General features: G+C 39.3%; 1 protein-coding gene across 3 annotated transcripts; it reads right to left on the reverse strand.

Moving 5' to 3' along the window:
* Positions 1 to 8,653: 8,653 nt before the first annotated feature.
* THNSL1 (threonine synthase like 1) lies at positions 8,654 to 16,222 on the reverse strand. 3 transcript variants are annotated; one of them, XM_035317679.1, is made up of 3 exons: positions 15,994 to 16,222; positions 13,125 to 13,204; positions 8,654 to 12,644 (listed from the first exon to the last, which is right to left on the reverse strand). In XM_035317679.1, exon 3 carries the CDS (start codon positions 12,588 to 12,590, stop codon positions 10,368 to 10,370), a length of 2,223 nt encoding a protein of 740 aa, XP_035173570.1. In that variant the 5' UTR covers positions 12,591 to 12,644; positions 13,125 to 13,204; positions 15,994 to 16,222; the 3' UTR covers positions 8,654 to 10,367. The 3 variants fall into 3 exon arrangements, with proteins under 3 accessions (XP_035173570.1, XP_035173568.1, XP_035173571.1); XM_035317677.1 differs by lacking the exon at positions 15,994 to 16,222 and adding an exon at positions 15,785 to 15,844 and having other exon boundaries at positions 13,121 to 13,204; XM_035317680.1 differs by lacking the exon at positions 15,994 to 16,222 and adding an exon at positions 15,785 to 15,842.
* Positions 16,223 to 16,327: the final 105 nt, after the last annotated feature.

A 16,327-nucleotide genomic window follows, 5' to 3' on the forward strand; every position in this document is an offset into this window, starting at 1 on the left:
TAAAATGCAAAGGTGTGAGTGCTTACACAATACATAGTTTGGAATTATTTTACAGTAACTGGCTACTTTCAAGAACATGTATTTCTAGATTCCCAAGACTGAGGATGTTATAGAGAGAGTGTGAAAGACATGTTGATACCAGCTTGTGAAAGCAAATCACGTTGCACCATGCCCCTTTGTACCCTGCCTTCTTAAGAACCTCATGGAAGAACTTCATAAACCTAACTTCCTTCCAGTAGGCAATCCTGGTCACTTACTGAAGATTCCATTTGCAGTACGATTATTCCAGAAAAATCTTTCATCAAAAATGTAATCCAGAGTGATAAATCATTCAGAACAATAAAATCACTTGCATGAACAAACACAGCTTCTATCGGTAATTGTGCTTGCTTGCCCTAGGCATGTTTGTTACATAGGGGAAGCAATAATGGTTGTGGTTACTATTCCCAATATCCCATTTTTCTTTCCCAGTTCACACTTATTCACGGCAATGCTTATCCAGCAGCAGTTATATAAGATGCAATCCAAACATTCATAATCAACCTCTCACAAACAATAAGCTGCATTAAATTAGCCCCTGACGTGCTTTGTACCAGCAAAGCAATTTGCAGATCCTTCATGAAATATTAGTCCTACTATCTGACAGCAGCCATTATGGCCATTTTTTCTGACAGCATTATATGTGAGGGCTTGGTTACATGATCTCACCGTGGCTGTCACCTAACTGAGAGGTCCTCAGGCAAAAGGACAAGTTTGGTTTCATTATTTCCCCTTTTGTAGGAGCTGGAGTACATATCCATCTGATCTGACATTGTAAGATGTCCCAGAAGCAGCATCAGCAATGGCTGAGATCACTGATTTCCACTGGTTGTGTCCATCGCATCCTGTTCATTGTGGCATTTCTGGGGACCCTAAACCATGCTTTTGCCTTGATTAAGCCATTTCATCTGTTGTGGGTACTTCTGCTTACTGACTGTCCTCCAGGATAAGCCCTTTCCACGTGCCAACCACCAGCCCTTGAGAGCAGAGAATGTTGCTTTCCTTAGTATTTGGGGTTTTCCTCCTTTAAAACCTCCTTTGTAGGACATGCTTCTTGCTCTTCTCCATGGAAACCTGTCCACATCTACTCACCTAGTGCCATGCCAAACCACAGAAAATAAAATTCTGCGTGTAATTTAACTTGAAGAGTAATGGCAACAAATCAGTATTACAAATCATTTATTTGCTCATCAACGTTGATTTCGTAACTATTACGTGTAAGTTTCTTCCTACTGCCTTTTCCACATCCTTGAAATAGTCTTTTCCGTTTCACCATACTTCTTGAAAATTTGCAGCAAGTGGGAGATGTTCAGACCTAAAAATTTTACTGGTAGTCAGCTCCAGATACTGTTAACTCACAAGGTCTGCCTCTGCAGTCCTTGTGCTATGTACTACCAGCAGGCAGTTTCTACCAACCTGATAACTACAAAAACATTGTGTTTTGTTTTTTTTTTTTTTTCCCTGACAATTGTTTTCAGCAGACAGTATTTCATATTCTGTTTTGCACAGCCACCTTGGAGAGATGATACAGGTATAACAGCATGTTAAGGAAAAGAACAGCTGCTGAATGTCAAAGCAGTACCCGCTTGCTCAGCGAAGATTGTCATTAGTGTCAGGAACGGAGGCAGCCACTCCTCTGTCCACTCAGCTGTGGTAAACAACAGGAACCAAAACGAGAGGGGCTGATGCCTCAGCGCGAGCGGCACATGGAGCAGAAGGATTAGTAGGAAATGTACACAAGCATTAGAGAAGATATTCTAAGGCCACAAAAGTTTCTCTACCACAAATCTAAAACTACCAAGACAAAGAAATTTAGTCTGTTATAGCTCTCTCTGTTGACTTGAAATAGAATTGAAAAAAATTACCCAAACTGCATTTGATTCCAGTTTAAGCATGAACTTAAGGTAATGTCTTTTTTCCAAACCAAAGCAACTAGGGCACTAGCTAGAATGGAAACATAAATGATTACTTAGCTCAGGTCTGATCTTACCGGGTCAGCAAAAATAAGCAAGGTAAAATGAGGACTTTAACCACAGAAAAAGAAATGGAAGTATAATAAGCACGTCCCTGGTGTATTTGTATTGGTTTTGTAGGTTTCATTATGCTCTGTTCATGCTTGCATTTAATTTAAGAAAAAAGAATAACAGACTATTGGCTTTTAGCACGCAAAGATAATAATATACTGAAAAAGGTAGAGCCTGAAAGAAAGCAGAGCTGCCTGTGGGCTCTGTTATCAAGTCTGAATGATGAGTATTTGAAAATACATTGGTTGGTCATTTCAACATTAAGCTATGAATAACCCTCCCCTGCACAGCAGGGCACAGTATTTATACTGTGGGTTTCTTCGAATTCAGTTATCTGCTCTTTCTTATCCCAAAACTCAATACAAGCCCCATATCCTACATCACATTCTAAAGCCCAAAGAAATCGGGTTTGCATATAAGATAATGGCATTACTTGCACTCTTTATTTTGAATATTAAATTATTGTGTTTATTTGTTTGTATTAAAGCAAAATTGATTGAAGATTTACAGTTGAAAATCTCTAACAGTATACAATGCTATGAACTAAGGTGTTTCTTTGACCTGGAACCATCACATATTTCTTTGTATCCCACATATCGATGAACACAAAGGTTTCTTACAACAGAGTTTTAATCAAATTTCTATTAATTGGGTTTTCTAAAAAATGAGAACATAAAAGGCTTGTATAACATTACAAGTGCTTATGATAGCCTTTGATATGATAACCTTCAAAAACTGCAGAAAACTCTCTAGCAAACTTCTGTTAGGAATGCCATCTTGTGGTTAAAAGCTGTATATAACAACGACTCCAGGTAAACCTAGCTAAATTTTTACTTGCAAAATATCATTTATACAGAAATGAGCTATTCGTATATGACCTTTCAAAATCGACACTATTCATTTATTAACCATTCTGGATGAAAATGTCTGTGAATATGGATTTCCCTTCCTCATCTGTATACAATGCTAATTAATTATGCAGGGAGCACAAGTTTCATTAGGAGATGGTATGCATTTATTAGCATTTTAAACAGAAACAGATTGCCACATGCATTTAGTGAAAAAAAAAGCCCACTAAGTGCCTATTCTATTTAGATATAATTTGGTGGATTAGTTTAAAATGTAAGAAAATAGAAGCATTTTTCTCAATACATTTCTAGAAAAGAACCCTTTGCACATACTACCTCCTCTAAGCTTTATGGAACATCTCTGGTTGCTATACAAAAGGTCAAGTTGAACTATAAAAAGGAAACACTGGATGTTTCAATTTGTCTTAAATAGATCTTATCGTGAGCTGAAAATGAATTGAAAATGGCTGTTGGATCACAAATTGCTCACTAATGCACAGAGAAATGCCAGGTAAACAAGAATAGAAAGAAAGGGTCCAAAAGCATCTAATAATCTTTAAGAGATGTCTAATTTTTAAAAGCTTAGAAAAACAAATAATCAATAGCTATTCAACACAGCTGACATTTTCATAGGCAATTCCCTACTACGTATGTGCACATAATTTTCATAATGAAAGTATGCATTACACAAACCATCACAACACATATTGTATAATGAAATTTAAAACTAATGAGCCATATCCTAATAGCCATGAGTCAAGTCAGGATGTGCATTAGTAGACCATTTGCAATTCTCTAGTGACAGAAAGAACAAGGCTAAACATATCCAGTAGCCCATTTAGAGCACAGCTTGTTCTTTGTACTGGTAACAGTAGAGCAGAACTGAAATGAGTTTGCAATCTTTAACGCTCAGGCAGGCCTCTGTGAAATATTGTTCATACTTCTGTTATCATGTAAGTTACTCCTGGGGCAGCCAAAAAGGACTGCTGTGATTATTTAGCTTGACCTCTTGCATAACGTGGATCTGGCTCGCCTGAATTTCTCCTCTATCAAATCGTATCTTTTCAGAAAAGTGTCTAGTACTTCCAGACTAGAGAAACATTTCCACCCTGTTAACCACCTTTTACTTCTTGCAACGTGTCTAGCTGTATTTACAATCACTCGATCACTCCTTCTTTGCTAGACTGAAGAGTATTTTATTAACAGGTTTTTGCTTCAATAATTTTCTTCTAGGCTAACTTTCCTTTCATTAAACTTAAGCAGATTCTACTTACCAAGACTCTCATGACATTGCCTTTTTAATTTTCTTATTGCTCTTACGACTCTTTTCTGTCCAATTTTCCAGTATTACTGGAAAAGTTAGGCACAGCATTCTTGTAAAAGGTTGTATCAAAGTGAAATACAGACAGCAGTATTACCTCCTTGTCAACATTCCCATTTCTAGACCTGAAAATCTCACTGGTCCATTTGGCCACAAGGCATGCTGACAATTCCAAGTTCAGCTGAGCGTGCACCCCACCTCCAGGCACTCTTCAAAGTCAGCATTTCCTACAACACAGTGGTCTATTTGGTAAGTATGACCTCAAGCCTCTGCTCCTAGAGATGCCGTTCTACTTTAGGCCACAGTGAAATGCAGATTTTTCACGGCTCCCTACTAAATAATTCATCTTACTCTGTTTAAGTGGCTCCTCAGTATTTAAATTTTGTGGCATCCGCAGACTTGAGCACTCATTGTTAAATCTTCCTTTGTGTTCTTAACAAACTGATGATTAATAACCAAATCCTGAGTGAACTCACGTAACAACTCTGTGCAGTCACAGCTGTCCTTTCAGAATTACATTTTCAGATCTCAATTAGCGTTATGGTGAATTTTAAATTGGGTGATAATACTTTACATGTTCCTGTAGCAGTAAGTTATTTAAAATAAACTATTTGAAAATCTAAGGGTATTCCAAATAGCAGTAATGAAATATCTAAATAAAATACGAGGGCAGAAATTTTTTCGCTAAGTAACTGATTTTGTAAAGCTTGAGATACGCTTTCTATGAAAAAAAAAAATTCATTTTTTTGTAGCACAGGGGAAAATACTGTGGTTTCTCCACTTAGTTAAATTGTACATAAACAGGTTAATCAGGTGCTTTCTTAATTCTGTCAATCACTTACCATTTTATTTCCTATGCATTAGCCTCCTACTCTGTGCTCTTGTTCTGAACCTTGCATCCATTTTATTACCCCAGTCACGGAAGAACCAGAGATCTCCTTTAAGAGCCATCAGAGAATAAAGTCTTCTGGAATACAAGGCAAAAACTGTTTAGATCCACCTGTACACCTGAAGATTCTCAACAGTTACAATACCTAAGTTGGAGAGTAAGACTGTGACTGATGCCTTTTAGTCTGCTGCATTCTGAAAGATCTTGCTGAAGCAACAGCTTCCTACTTTTCATGAGCATGCTGCACACATTGTAAGTATTATGAAAAAAACAGTAACATTTACATCCTTCTCAAAGTGCTAACGTATGTTTGGAATTATCTGTTTGTTCATGTTAATTTACTGAAATTCAGAGCTCATTGTAGTAGCATTTCGACCATTCAAAAGTATGGTTTATATCTCCAGAACCTTGAAATCATACTGCAAGTGAAACAAAGCACTGCTGTCTAAGCCAACTGTTACCAGACAACCAGTTTATCACCTCCATTGAAATAACCATGAATAAGAGAAAGATGCAACTGTAATACATTCTATTTTCAATAAAAATTCTGTAGAGGACAGACTTTCCTCACAGCACCAGCTAAATCTGTGGTGCAATCCAAATGAAGCGTTTAGACATTTGCTATTTTTTTTTTTCTCTGTTTGTTGTTGTTTGTTTGTATGGTTTGGTTTTGGTTTTTTTGGGGGGGGGGCTGTGGTGTATGTGTGTGTGTGTGTGTGTGTGTGAGTCTGTGTTTTTTTTCTTTACATACTTTCCTTCCAGGATGCTGTGAAATATCTCTCATCCGTCAGTCTCAGCAGAGGGAGATCACTCGATCAATTACCACATACCTACCCGTCAGGTAAACACATGAAGGAGTACATTTTTTGAGATTTAATAATATCAAATTCTGAAACCACCTCTCTCAGAGGACTTCCTTTGCATCAAACTGATAAGAATATATTTGCAAAGAAAATGCTACATCGTGGATCCTGCAGTATTTATTTAGAAGGAATACAGTAGAAACAAACAACTATACGCATACGTGAGGCATGCCAAACATGATATACTTAATAACAATGTGCATTCTTGATGTCTTCAAAGAGCAAGTTGATGTCTTGAAAAACAAGACTCTTCCATTCAGAGTTCCATCTGCTAAAATATCCCATAATCTCAAAGACACAACTCGCAATTCTTTTTAAATTCTAAGACACTAAGAAAACAGAATTCTCTTCTGAAATCAACCCTAACTGCTCTGTTGACACTTTACCAAAAATCACTGTCACCATGAGAAGCAGGACCAGGCCACACCTCAAGTGCTGTGTTCAGCCTTGGGCCCCTCAGTACCAGAAGGACATTGAGGTGCTGGAGAGAGTCCAGAGAAGGGCTACGAAGCTGGTGAGGGGCCTGGAACACAAGTCCTGTGAGGAGCGGCTGAGGGAGCTGGGGGTGTTAGTCTGGAGAAAGAAGGCTCAGGGGAGACCTCATTGCTCTCTACAACTGCCTGAAAGTGTGGGGAGCTGGGGGTCGGCCTCTTCTCACAAGGGAATGGCCTCAAGGTGTGCCAGGGGAGGTTTAGGTTGGAAATGAGGAGACATCTCTTCTAAGAAAGAGCAGTCAGGCATTGGAACAGGTTGCCCAGGGAGGTGGTGGTGTCACTGTCCCTGGGAGTGTTCAAGGAGAGGTTGGACCTGGTGCTTAGGGACATGGTTTAGTGGGTGACATTGGTGGTATGGGGATGGTTGGGCCAGATGATCTTGGAGGTCTGTAAAAGCAAGTAAAGGCTGGTAAGTCTGCAAGAAATACAAAGTGTTTTCCACATAAATATTTTTATAATAGAAAGTGTAAATATAGACATTACAAACTGTTCCTTGTTACATTTACCTTTAAGATTTTTCATGTGGCATCAGTGTTCAGCAAAGATTTATCTATACAGAAATTAGCTTAACTAAAGCTATGCTATCACTCCAGGCCAACAAAGCTAGTAAAAGTGTGGATATATACATGCTCACACCCTCTGTAAACCTGGCTGACATTGATTTAGACTGCAAAAATCCCATCTTTAGGCAAACAGCAGCAAACTCTATATCAAGCCCACATAGCTTTAAGAAACCTACTAACCATTAGAATGTAGGTATTTGTGCATCATTTAGTGCACCTAAAGAAGTTAATAAAAAACATTACATGACAAAATTCAATGTGTACAATGTCAGCAAACGACAAAAAAAACAGTACTTATGTTCACTCTTAACAGTTAATGACCTTTGAATCTTTTGTAACACAGCGAGAAAAAAAACCCTGCACAATGTTTGTTGAACTACAGTATTTTGCTGAATGACATTTAGAGAAGCTGGGCTGGGAAAGGGCAAGGATTGCTTCCCTTACTGTCCTATCCTATACCCCCACAGCCAGTCTTAGCAGTGAGCACACTGGTAATTTTTTCTCCTCTCCCATTCCTCCAGGCCCAGCAGGTCGGAGCAAGATAGAGGACTGTACGTTGCAGCTACCACAACACAGCATCAGCACCTAGTCACCAATACCGTGTAGATTTGGGATCACGACACTACTGCACTATTTTAACAGCAACCATTAATAGGATCCACAAGCAGATGTGGCACACAAAAATAGTTTATTTAAGGGATGACAAAGCCCTTTTTTTTTTTCTAAACAATGAATTATTTTATTGTTAATGAGTTTAGACATTCTGAGAAATGTACTAAGACCATACATGCTCTTCAACCACTATCTTTACTTACTTCCACATTAAAAATCCTTAGGTACAACTGCTCATTTCTGTACTTATTTGATTCATGTAACCATATCAACTGTTACAGCGGTTCACATGGTATGAAAATATTAACTAGGAATTTTACTTTTTCCTTCAAACCAAGCTTGAGTTCCAACCATGAACTTTGAAATATCAATTATTTGAGTCACGCCAAAATAAATCTTCTGTTAGACGTGTAGTTTAGTTCTTCCTGTTTTATCTAAGAATCAACTAATTCAAGGGAGGTCATAGACTCCTAGCCTAATCTTGTTTATAATCTCAACTTTCCTTTGTAGGTATTTCTAGAATATACTGTAACTCTGTAACTGTGCATGACAAATTGCTCTAGGATGACAAATGGTATCAAACCCCATGGAACCAGGTACTACAAAATTTCATTTCCTATTCCAGGAATTAGTGTTTTTTTTTTTTTTTTTTTTGTTTTTAATTTAAAATTCATGCTTTGTACTGAGCATATATAGTGAGAACATTACCTTTTTTTCCCCCCACTTGGGACTAATATAAGAATCAACTCGATACTTTCAGAAATGAAAGGTAGATGAGCATTAATTACCTACATGATTCTTTTGTTTTGGCAACATATTTAAGCCTGTAAGGAAAATGTTGCCTTTTTTTTTTTTTTTTAATAACATTCTTTGGTCATTCTCATGTTAAAAAAATGATTTTTCAAAGTTATTGCAGAAATAAGAAACAAGGTCTGAACAGAGAAAGTAACAAGATAGATCCTCAAAAAGCATTCAAGAATGGCAGAATCTAAAGAGCTACTGTGTCACGCCTTTATCAGCTACATACAACTTTATTATATAACATACTCACTGGGGCAAACACACATCGTAGATTCATGCTTGGGTCTTTTAGCTTACGCTGAAACACTTTACATAAACTGAGAATTTTTTCAAGTAGTTTGCAGGATAGTGTTTTCTTCACCTCTAATGTGACGAAAAGTACAAGCAGTCACACAAGGGAAGGGAATGGAATGATTCTATTAGCATTATCTTGTCTCTGTATTTTGGCAACTGATCAAAGCCCCTAATGAGTTCTGACATCTCTGAGATGTTGACTCTCAAAGAGGCAAAAACATTACCAATTACCATCTCTCTTGCCAATACCTTTCTCTTTTTGCATCTTGGTGGGAACGACAGCCTCCCATAGCTGTACGTCCTCACATCTCAGAACTTTTACCTTCTTACCTGTAACTGGGTAACATTTCAAAACTTGCCAATGCATCATTTTATCATTTCTCGTACTGTGAAATCTAGTTATATTTTAAACCCTTGTGAAATATAATCTCCAGTAAACAGATTAAGTTTGCTCATAACCACATGATCTCCTAAGACAACCTGCTCTATGTTTTCTGATAAATAAATAAATAAAGAGCCCGTTATTAGCAAAAACAGATTGGTAGCACTGATCTATTTCAGGTTTCACAATGAATACCTCTGATGCTATCACACTAGCCAGACATTGAAATTCATCCTTTGCTTTTCCTCAATGAGATATCAAGAACTCTGAGAAGCTTCCTTCTTAATGTAATTCATGCTTTGCATGAATTGAATGGCAATGAAATTACTCTAAAAAAAAATTGATAACAGAGGTAATTAGAGTAAGAGAGCTACATGGCCTCTAAGATAAAAAATAGAATACAAGAAATAAATGTAAATAAATACTTAGGTTTGGATAATATTTAAGGAGACTGAGGCTAATGCTAACAAATTACAATATTAAAAGAGTATTCAGAAGTTGAAAATTGCAATAAAAGAGATCTAGGAAAGACTACAGTACACTGGAGGAAGAGTCACATCTCAAAAACTGTAAATATTGAATGAAGGATTCTATTTTATACAGGAAAATATTTACTATCTGAAAAACCAAATAACCAGATTTTAGCATAAATGTTGGCCTCACAACACACACACACAAAAACACACTGTATAAGAAGATAGCATACCACCCAATTGCTAGTTCAAGGATTAATAACACAAGTATACTTTAATCTTCATAGTGAAATCAACCCTCATTAGTAATATTTGAGCACCATCACTATCATATTATGTTTCAGTACCCTAAGTGAAGTGAGAGTTTAACCAATCACCCCCTGGCCAAGTGATCACACCATTCTTGCAACAAAACGGCAGCTATTTGTTTCAGAAAGGTCAGACTTCATTACCTTCCTCCATCAGGGGAGAATACTTCAGGCTGGTGAAGGGGACAGCACTGCCAAGAAAGCCTGCACAGCTGCTGTCTCAAGTACGCACAGCCTGCAAAAGAGTACTCCAGGCTTCTGTCCTCTCAGTTCAGAGCCCTTCAGCACTATTACAAATCTCACATGCATTACTTACAAATGCTGCTGAAGACAATTGAATATAACCCTGCAGATGTTACGCTGTGGCCTGGACACAGGCCAGATGAATTGTGTCTTTACTAAAGCATGCGGATGGTTAAAGCACACAGCTGACACAATGGATGTCTGAGAAGTTGCTCAGAAAACTTTCATAAAATGATTTTGAATTAAGGCTTCTATACGGGACATTAGCACACTCAGATCAGCAGCACAGACCTGGTGATCCTCATTCTCATTCTTTTTCAGCGTCTCTAATAGGCCCCAGTGGACTGGAGGCAGGGGGCTGTAAGAACTCAGCAAGTGAAGCTGACTTAATGGGTTCTGTTTTATTTCTGCAATCCTCAAGGCCCTCAAGATAGCAGGTGCAAACTTTGAATAATGAGCTGTAGATGAAATAATAATTGGGCAAGTTCTGTCTTGTAATCGATCTGCAACTACTTTAGCAACAGCTGTGTGTGTATCCAAAATATATCCCGTGGTGCTGTACACTGAGTGAATGGCAGCGAGGCAGTCATCCTCAGAGCACCAGCCAGCCACCAAGTCCTGCTGAAGCTTTTCAAGTAGATCCTTCCGCAGCTGAAAGTGGCCCTGATTTTCCAGCTGGGTGTACAATTGTGTCACAAGTTGTCCATCACCATCAGCAATCAGGTGCAAGTACCGCTCAAGATTAGAGGACTTCAAAATATCTACTGCTGGTGAGAAAGTGGGAACTAACTTTCTTCCCCTCAAATCATAGCTACCCGTTTGTACAAAGTCAGTCAAAACGTTGTTTTCATTGGAAGCACAAATGCATTTTCTAATAGGGATTCCCATGATTTTAGCATACAAAGCAGCTAATATGTTGCCAAAGTTCCCTGTAGGAATGCAAACATCTACAGGACTTCCAAAAGGAATAATACCTTGCTGAACAAGATCAAGGTATGCAGAGGCATGATAAACTATCTGAGGAAGCAGTCGTGCCCAGTTTATGGAGTTTGCTGCTGCTAAAGCTGTGCCGTATTCTACCGTAAGAAAGCCAGTGTAATCAGAATTGGTAAAGATCTGTTTTATAGCTGTCTGGCAAAAATCAAAATCGGATTTGACGCCTATGGACCAGGCGTTTTCCTTCTGACAGCCAATCATCTGTGATTTTTGAATGGGGCTTACTCCATCCTCGGGAAAAAAACTCATGACAGCAATTCTCTGTTTGTCAGTGTCATGGAGACGACTGAAGCCATCCAGGACAGCGCTCCCTGTGTCACCAGAAGTAGCTACCAGAACCAAGTAATTGCAGCTCCTGGGAATGCAGTATGCAAATATGTGTGGCATCATCTGTAAGGCAAAATCTTTAAATGAAGCTGTTGGTCCATGAAATAACTCAAGGAGAAACTGATTGCCTGTCAAATGCCTAACTGGGGCAATTTTAGAACAAGAGAAGTTTTCTCCATAAGCAGTGCCAATAATTTCTTGCAGTTTCGATGCAGGAATATCAGCAGGATGTATGCATCTCTCAAGTACCACCTGGGCTCTTTCAGCATACGTTGCTTCTATTAGGCTTTGCCACTCTTCGGCAGTGAATTTTGGAAGTCCTCTCTCAGGAACGAAGAGTCCTCCATCGGGGGCTAAGCCCTCAATAACAACGTCACTGAAATACTTGTCAGTGTCTTTTGGTGTGCTCCTTCCAGACTTACTAGACCTAGTTGAAATGTAAGTTTCCAGTTCCGAGTTTTGGTATCTCTTCACAGCATCAAGTACCTTTTCTGCCACAACCTCTGCTGCCACATCCCCTCCACAAAGAACGCGGATGTCGTACCACCTTTTGTAGAACTGCTTCCTAAACTGAAGGATGTCCTTGAGGGAAGTGTCAGGCCCCTGGCCCACAATGCGATCCACCTTCATCGACTTCAGCCTGCTCATTATGACTGCTGTGGGCACATCCAGATACACAACTATTCCATTTTTCTTCACATGCTGCATGCCAGCAGCATGCATCGGATTGGACCCAGTAAGGGAAATGACACTTCCAGATGCTGAAAACTTCAACAGGGCTTTTCCTTCCTCCTCTAAAAATTGCTCATTACCAACATCCTGCAGCTTTTCCGACACGCTCATATTCCAGGTTGTTTCAAGGACATCATCATCTATATCTATGACAGGGCAATCCAGTTTCTGACCTACTATTCTCCCAACTGTTGTTTTCCCAGCACCCGGAGGTCCCATCAGGATAATATTTTTGTTTCCAACAAGAGAATGGCTTGAGAACCACGACTTCCATATCTGTGCAAATGCTACAGGTCTTGAAAACATCAGTTTTAAACACATGCCAGAAAGACTGCTTTGGGCTATCAGTCTCATAGGCTGATACTTTACAATATGAAACATCTTCTGCTGCTAGTTTTTTTTTTTTTCAAGCCAACTTGACAATCCACTTAATCGCTTCAAAAAGAAAAAAAAATCAATTAGTCCTTCAGCAAACATCTACAAAAAAAAACCCTAAAGGATATAAAATTCAGAACAAGAACTAAAACACAAATCCAGTTATGATTTTTTTCAGTGCCAGGGCTGTACATAAGATCATTCATTCCCCTCTCCCACATAGTTTCAGCTCACCTCCACTGACAAATCCAGCTTCAAACAGGCCATATCCTCAGGTTAAATAAAGATATCCAAACCTAACACTACAATACTATCTGCAAATAATATTGTTCATAGAAATTCAAAAATCAATCAGTTTTTCTTCTTCTGGACTAATTTAAAAGTACACATTCACAAATACCAAAGTTTATTAAATTACCCTTGTGTTATTGGAATTGCAAATGCTGCCTTTTCCCACCTCCAAGATGTCTTTTATTTCCTTTCTTAAAAATAAATTAAAAAATTGTAATAACCTCATAAATACAATGAAAACTCACACACTTGTGCAACGGCAAGGCTGGAAGAGCTGCATCCAGTTCTCTTCTGGTGGAATGACAGACCAAGCAAATTGTCAAGAAATCCTATAATGGAATTGCATCGAGTGTATTTGGTGTAAAGTGGGAGAGAGAAAAAGACAACATCATGAAGACACTCTACTCTCAAAAAAATCACTAGGAAAGCAGCATCCTCAACACAGATTAAGCACAACACTCTCAATACATTGCTTTGTTTGCTTACAGAAATCAATGTCAGTATCAACCGTAGTTGCAGAACATGATATGTGTGTGATGTTTAGAGCCAAAGGGTAAAGGACACAAAATCTGAATAGAAGAGGAGGGCTCGGAGAGAAAATCCACACAAACTTGCACAGAAAATTGCTACCAAGTCATTTTTCAGTGTAGGTAGGCAAACGACTTTGTTATTATTATTTCTTCACTGTTCATGAACAAAATGTTTAAAGAAAAAAACATGGAACATTCTTTTAGGAAATTAATATCATTTTAGATGTAACATTTCACCTTCAATCTTTTCATCAATTCTTTTAAAAAACCTAACATACGTAAAAACAGCATTTTTGTTTATTTAAGATTGCATTAGTGGATAGCCATTACAATAGGCAGGGCAGAGATGCTTGACCAAGATTCCACCAAGACTGCACTTTTTATTCCCTCACAACAACATAACACACAATCAAACCTGCCATCAGTAATTTCTAGTAACTACATTTTAAAGACTCAATTTAACTGCAAGCACCCCAGCTACCTGCTTCACAATGGTTGATGGTTTTTTTTTGTTTGTTTTTGTTTATATACAAGCTACTTTGTCCAGAAAACTAAATTTTAATGATGAAGTTTTTCTGTGTTAACCAGGACAGACTAAATAGAGCAAATGAAGGAATTCACTGTAGACTGCCAAATCTTTCAGCCATTCAGAGTCTTTTCTCTAGCCGGTCTCCAGTCCAACAGTGCTTTAGCGCCACAGAGAGCAAAAGCAGACCTACAGTTGCAGAAGGCAGGTGAGCACCAAATGGGAAATCTACCATCTTCCAAAGATCTACTCAGGGTTAAACTATATTTACAGTTATCAGAGCCCTGGAACCCTGCTGTTCCCGATCACAGTGGGTAATATCAAATGACTGCAGAGACACAGGTCATGCCAACTTCAAAAGTGACAGAGGCTCAGGTTTTATAAGAGAAAACCACAAAAAGCCTTCACTTGCAGATGCTCCTTGCTCTAGATGTTGCTCTACATTCCTAGATCTGTCTTCTTACCAAGCTATTAGCTTATGTTACAAAGCCAAAGCACTTCCAATCATCTAAATCCTTCCACTCACTTACTTCTGTATAGAGAGATGAGCTTGCAAACAAGTGCCTGAAACGTCATTCTATTCGGTGTTTGCACCCAGTGCTGTGACACAGTAAGCATGCTGTAATTACAAGGCGTACAGAGTAAAGATGGGCATGGAATGAGTAGATGCAGAGGTTTTTGTAATAGTTATTTAAAAGTAAAAGGTCTGTGAGGAGGAGCTGTGATATTCAGCATCATTATAAAGCCATACTGTAACCAAAATGCACTGTAGTGAGTACAAACATACAGAGCTACAGGGCTGGGAAAAGGTATTTAAACTTCCAGAGGTATGTTCAGAATTCAAAAAAGCATCTGAGGCAGTATTTTAGTGATTCTATTTCTTTAACCTAAGAATCATTTCAAACCTTATTTATGAACTATGGGCATACAAATCATGCCAAACATAGCAACCTGTCTACGTGTCTAGATGCACTACAGATTCACTTTCAGGTGCAGCCATTCAGTAGACACTATACAGCTGCAGGATATAACATTTGGACTGCTTTATCAATCTACAACATAGGGACTTAAAACACCCAACATTAGAACTGTAGACAAGAAAGGAACTAGAAACAGATTCCTCTGGTTACATGCTTGCCATGTTTACATGAACTTACAAGCAGTCTAAAGAATTGTTTGAAATCAACTCAGTTAATTTGGTGCAGAAATTATGCAGCTGCTCAGACAGTTCAACCTACTACAGTTTAACCCATTTTTGCACCCACACGAAGTATACATGCAAACAAGCTCACAAACATTTTTATTCCAGTGGCAAAGCTTTACTGTAAAAACAACTTGAATTATACTTCATGTCTAGGGGAGTTTACCAGCTTACAGCACCAAACCAACCACCTTTAGTTCCAGCTACTTCTACCAACAGGTTTTCGTGTTGTTCTCTTTTTTTATTAAAGCAGTGCTTATACCCATACCTCCAACGAAGTTTTGACAATACACCTCAACCCTCTACTTGGACTGCTGAGGGCACCTACATATCACTAGCAGATAACCAAAATTTTAACTGCCACAACTGATGACAGGAATTCAAGTGAAAATTGCCCTTAGCTATCGGTATGGACACAAAATTTGCAGAGATGTGAGGTATGGTTAAAATCCAGAGACCAAGGAATTCGGAGGTGCTGGCAGCTGTTGAACACCTCAAGGTAGGTCAAAATAAGTAATTATCATGCTTCAAAAATGGTAACACAGAAAAAAATCCCTCTGACTCTTCTCAGAGCTTTTACGTGGAGAAAAAAAAGAATCCTAAAGAAAACAACTTCAACCTTCCCATAGACCAAAATCCTGAAAGAAGTAACCTGTGTACACACACTTCACCTCGTTTCCTCAAGGAAAACCACCCACGGGTGAAGATGCCTACAAGTTACCATGCTCAAAACCTGGTGACAAGTGCCCCTATCCCTCACAGCCTCTGGAGGTGGCAGGCTCACTCACACACCCCCCGAGGAGCTGCAGCATGGCCATCACGGCACAGTGAGGAGGCAGAAAGCGTGTGCTGGGGACAGACCTTAACTGCCACGGGAGCTCCCACTCCGTGGGGCACAGACACCCGCGGGAGGTTTCCAAAACATTATCTGAGGGCACTGCGACAGCTTTAGGAGTCCTGTTCGCCGTCACGAAGGGGCCACGCTCGCTTCTGGGCGCTGCGAGGTCTGTAAAAGAGAAAAACAAGACAAGGCAGCCCCGGCAGGTCGCGACGACGGGCTGACACCACAACAGCCACCGCCCCCTCCCTCACGAAGCCTCCCCCCGGCCGCGGCCAGACCCCTCACATACCGCCCCCCCCACCCCGGCTCCTCCACACACCGCGCATGCGCAGCCACCCCGCTCTGCCCTCAGCA

The sequence above is a fragment of the Oxyura jamaicensis genome, chromosome 2 (genome assembly GCF_011077185.1).
Source record: "Oxyura jamaicensis isolate SHBP4307 breed ruddy duck chromosome 2, BPBGC_Ojam_1.0, whole genome shotgun sequence".
NCBI lineage: Eukaryota > Metazoa > Chordata > Aves > Anseriformes > Anatidae > Oxyura > Oxyura jamaicensis.

Bases quoted from the DNA above. Each gene is read 5' to 3' on its own strand.
- THNSL1 (XM_035317679.1), bottom strand. From the start codon at position 12,590: ATGTTTCATATTGTAAAGTATCAGCCTATGAGACTGATAGCCCAAAGC.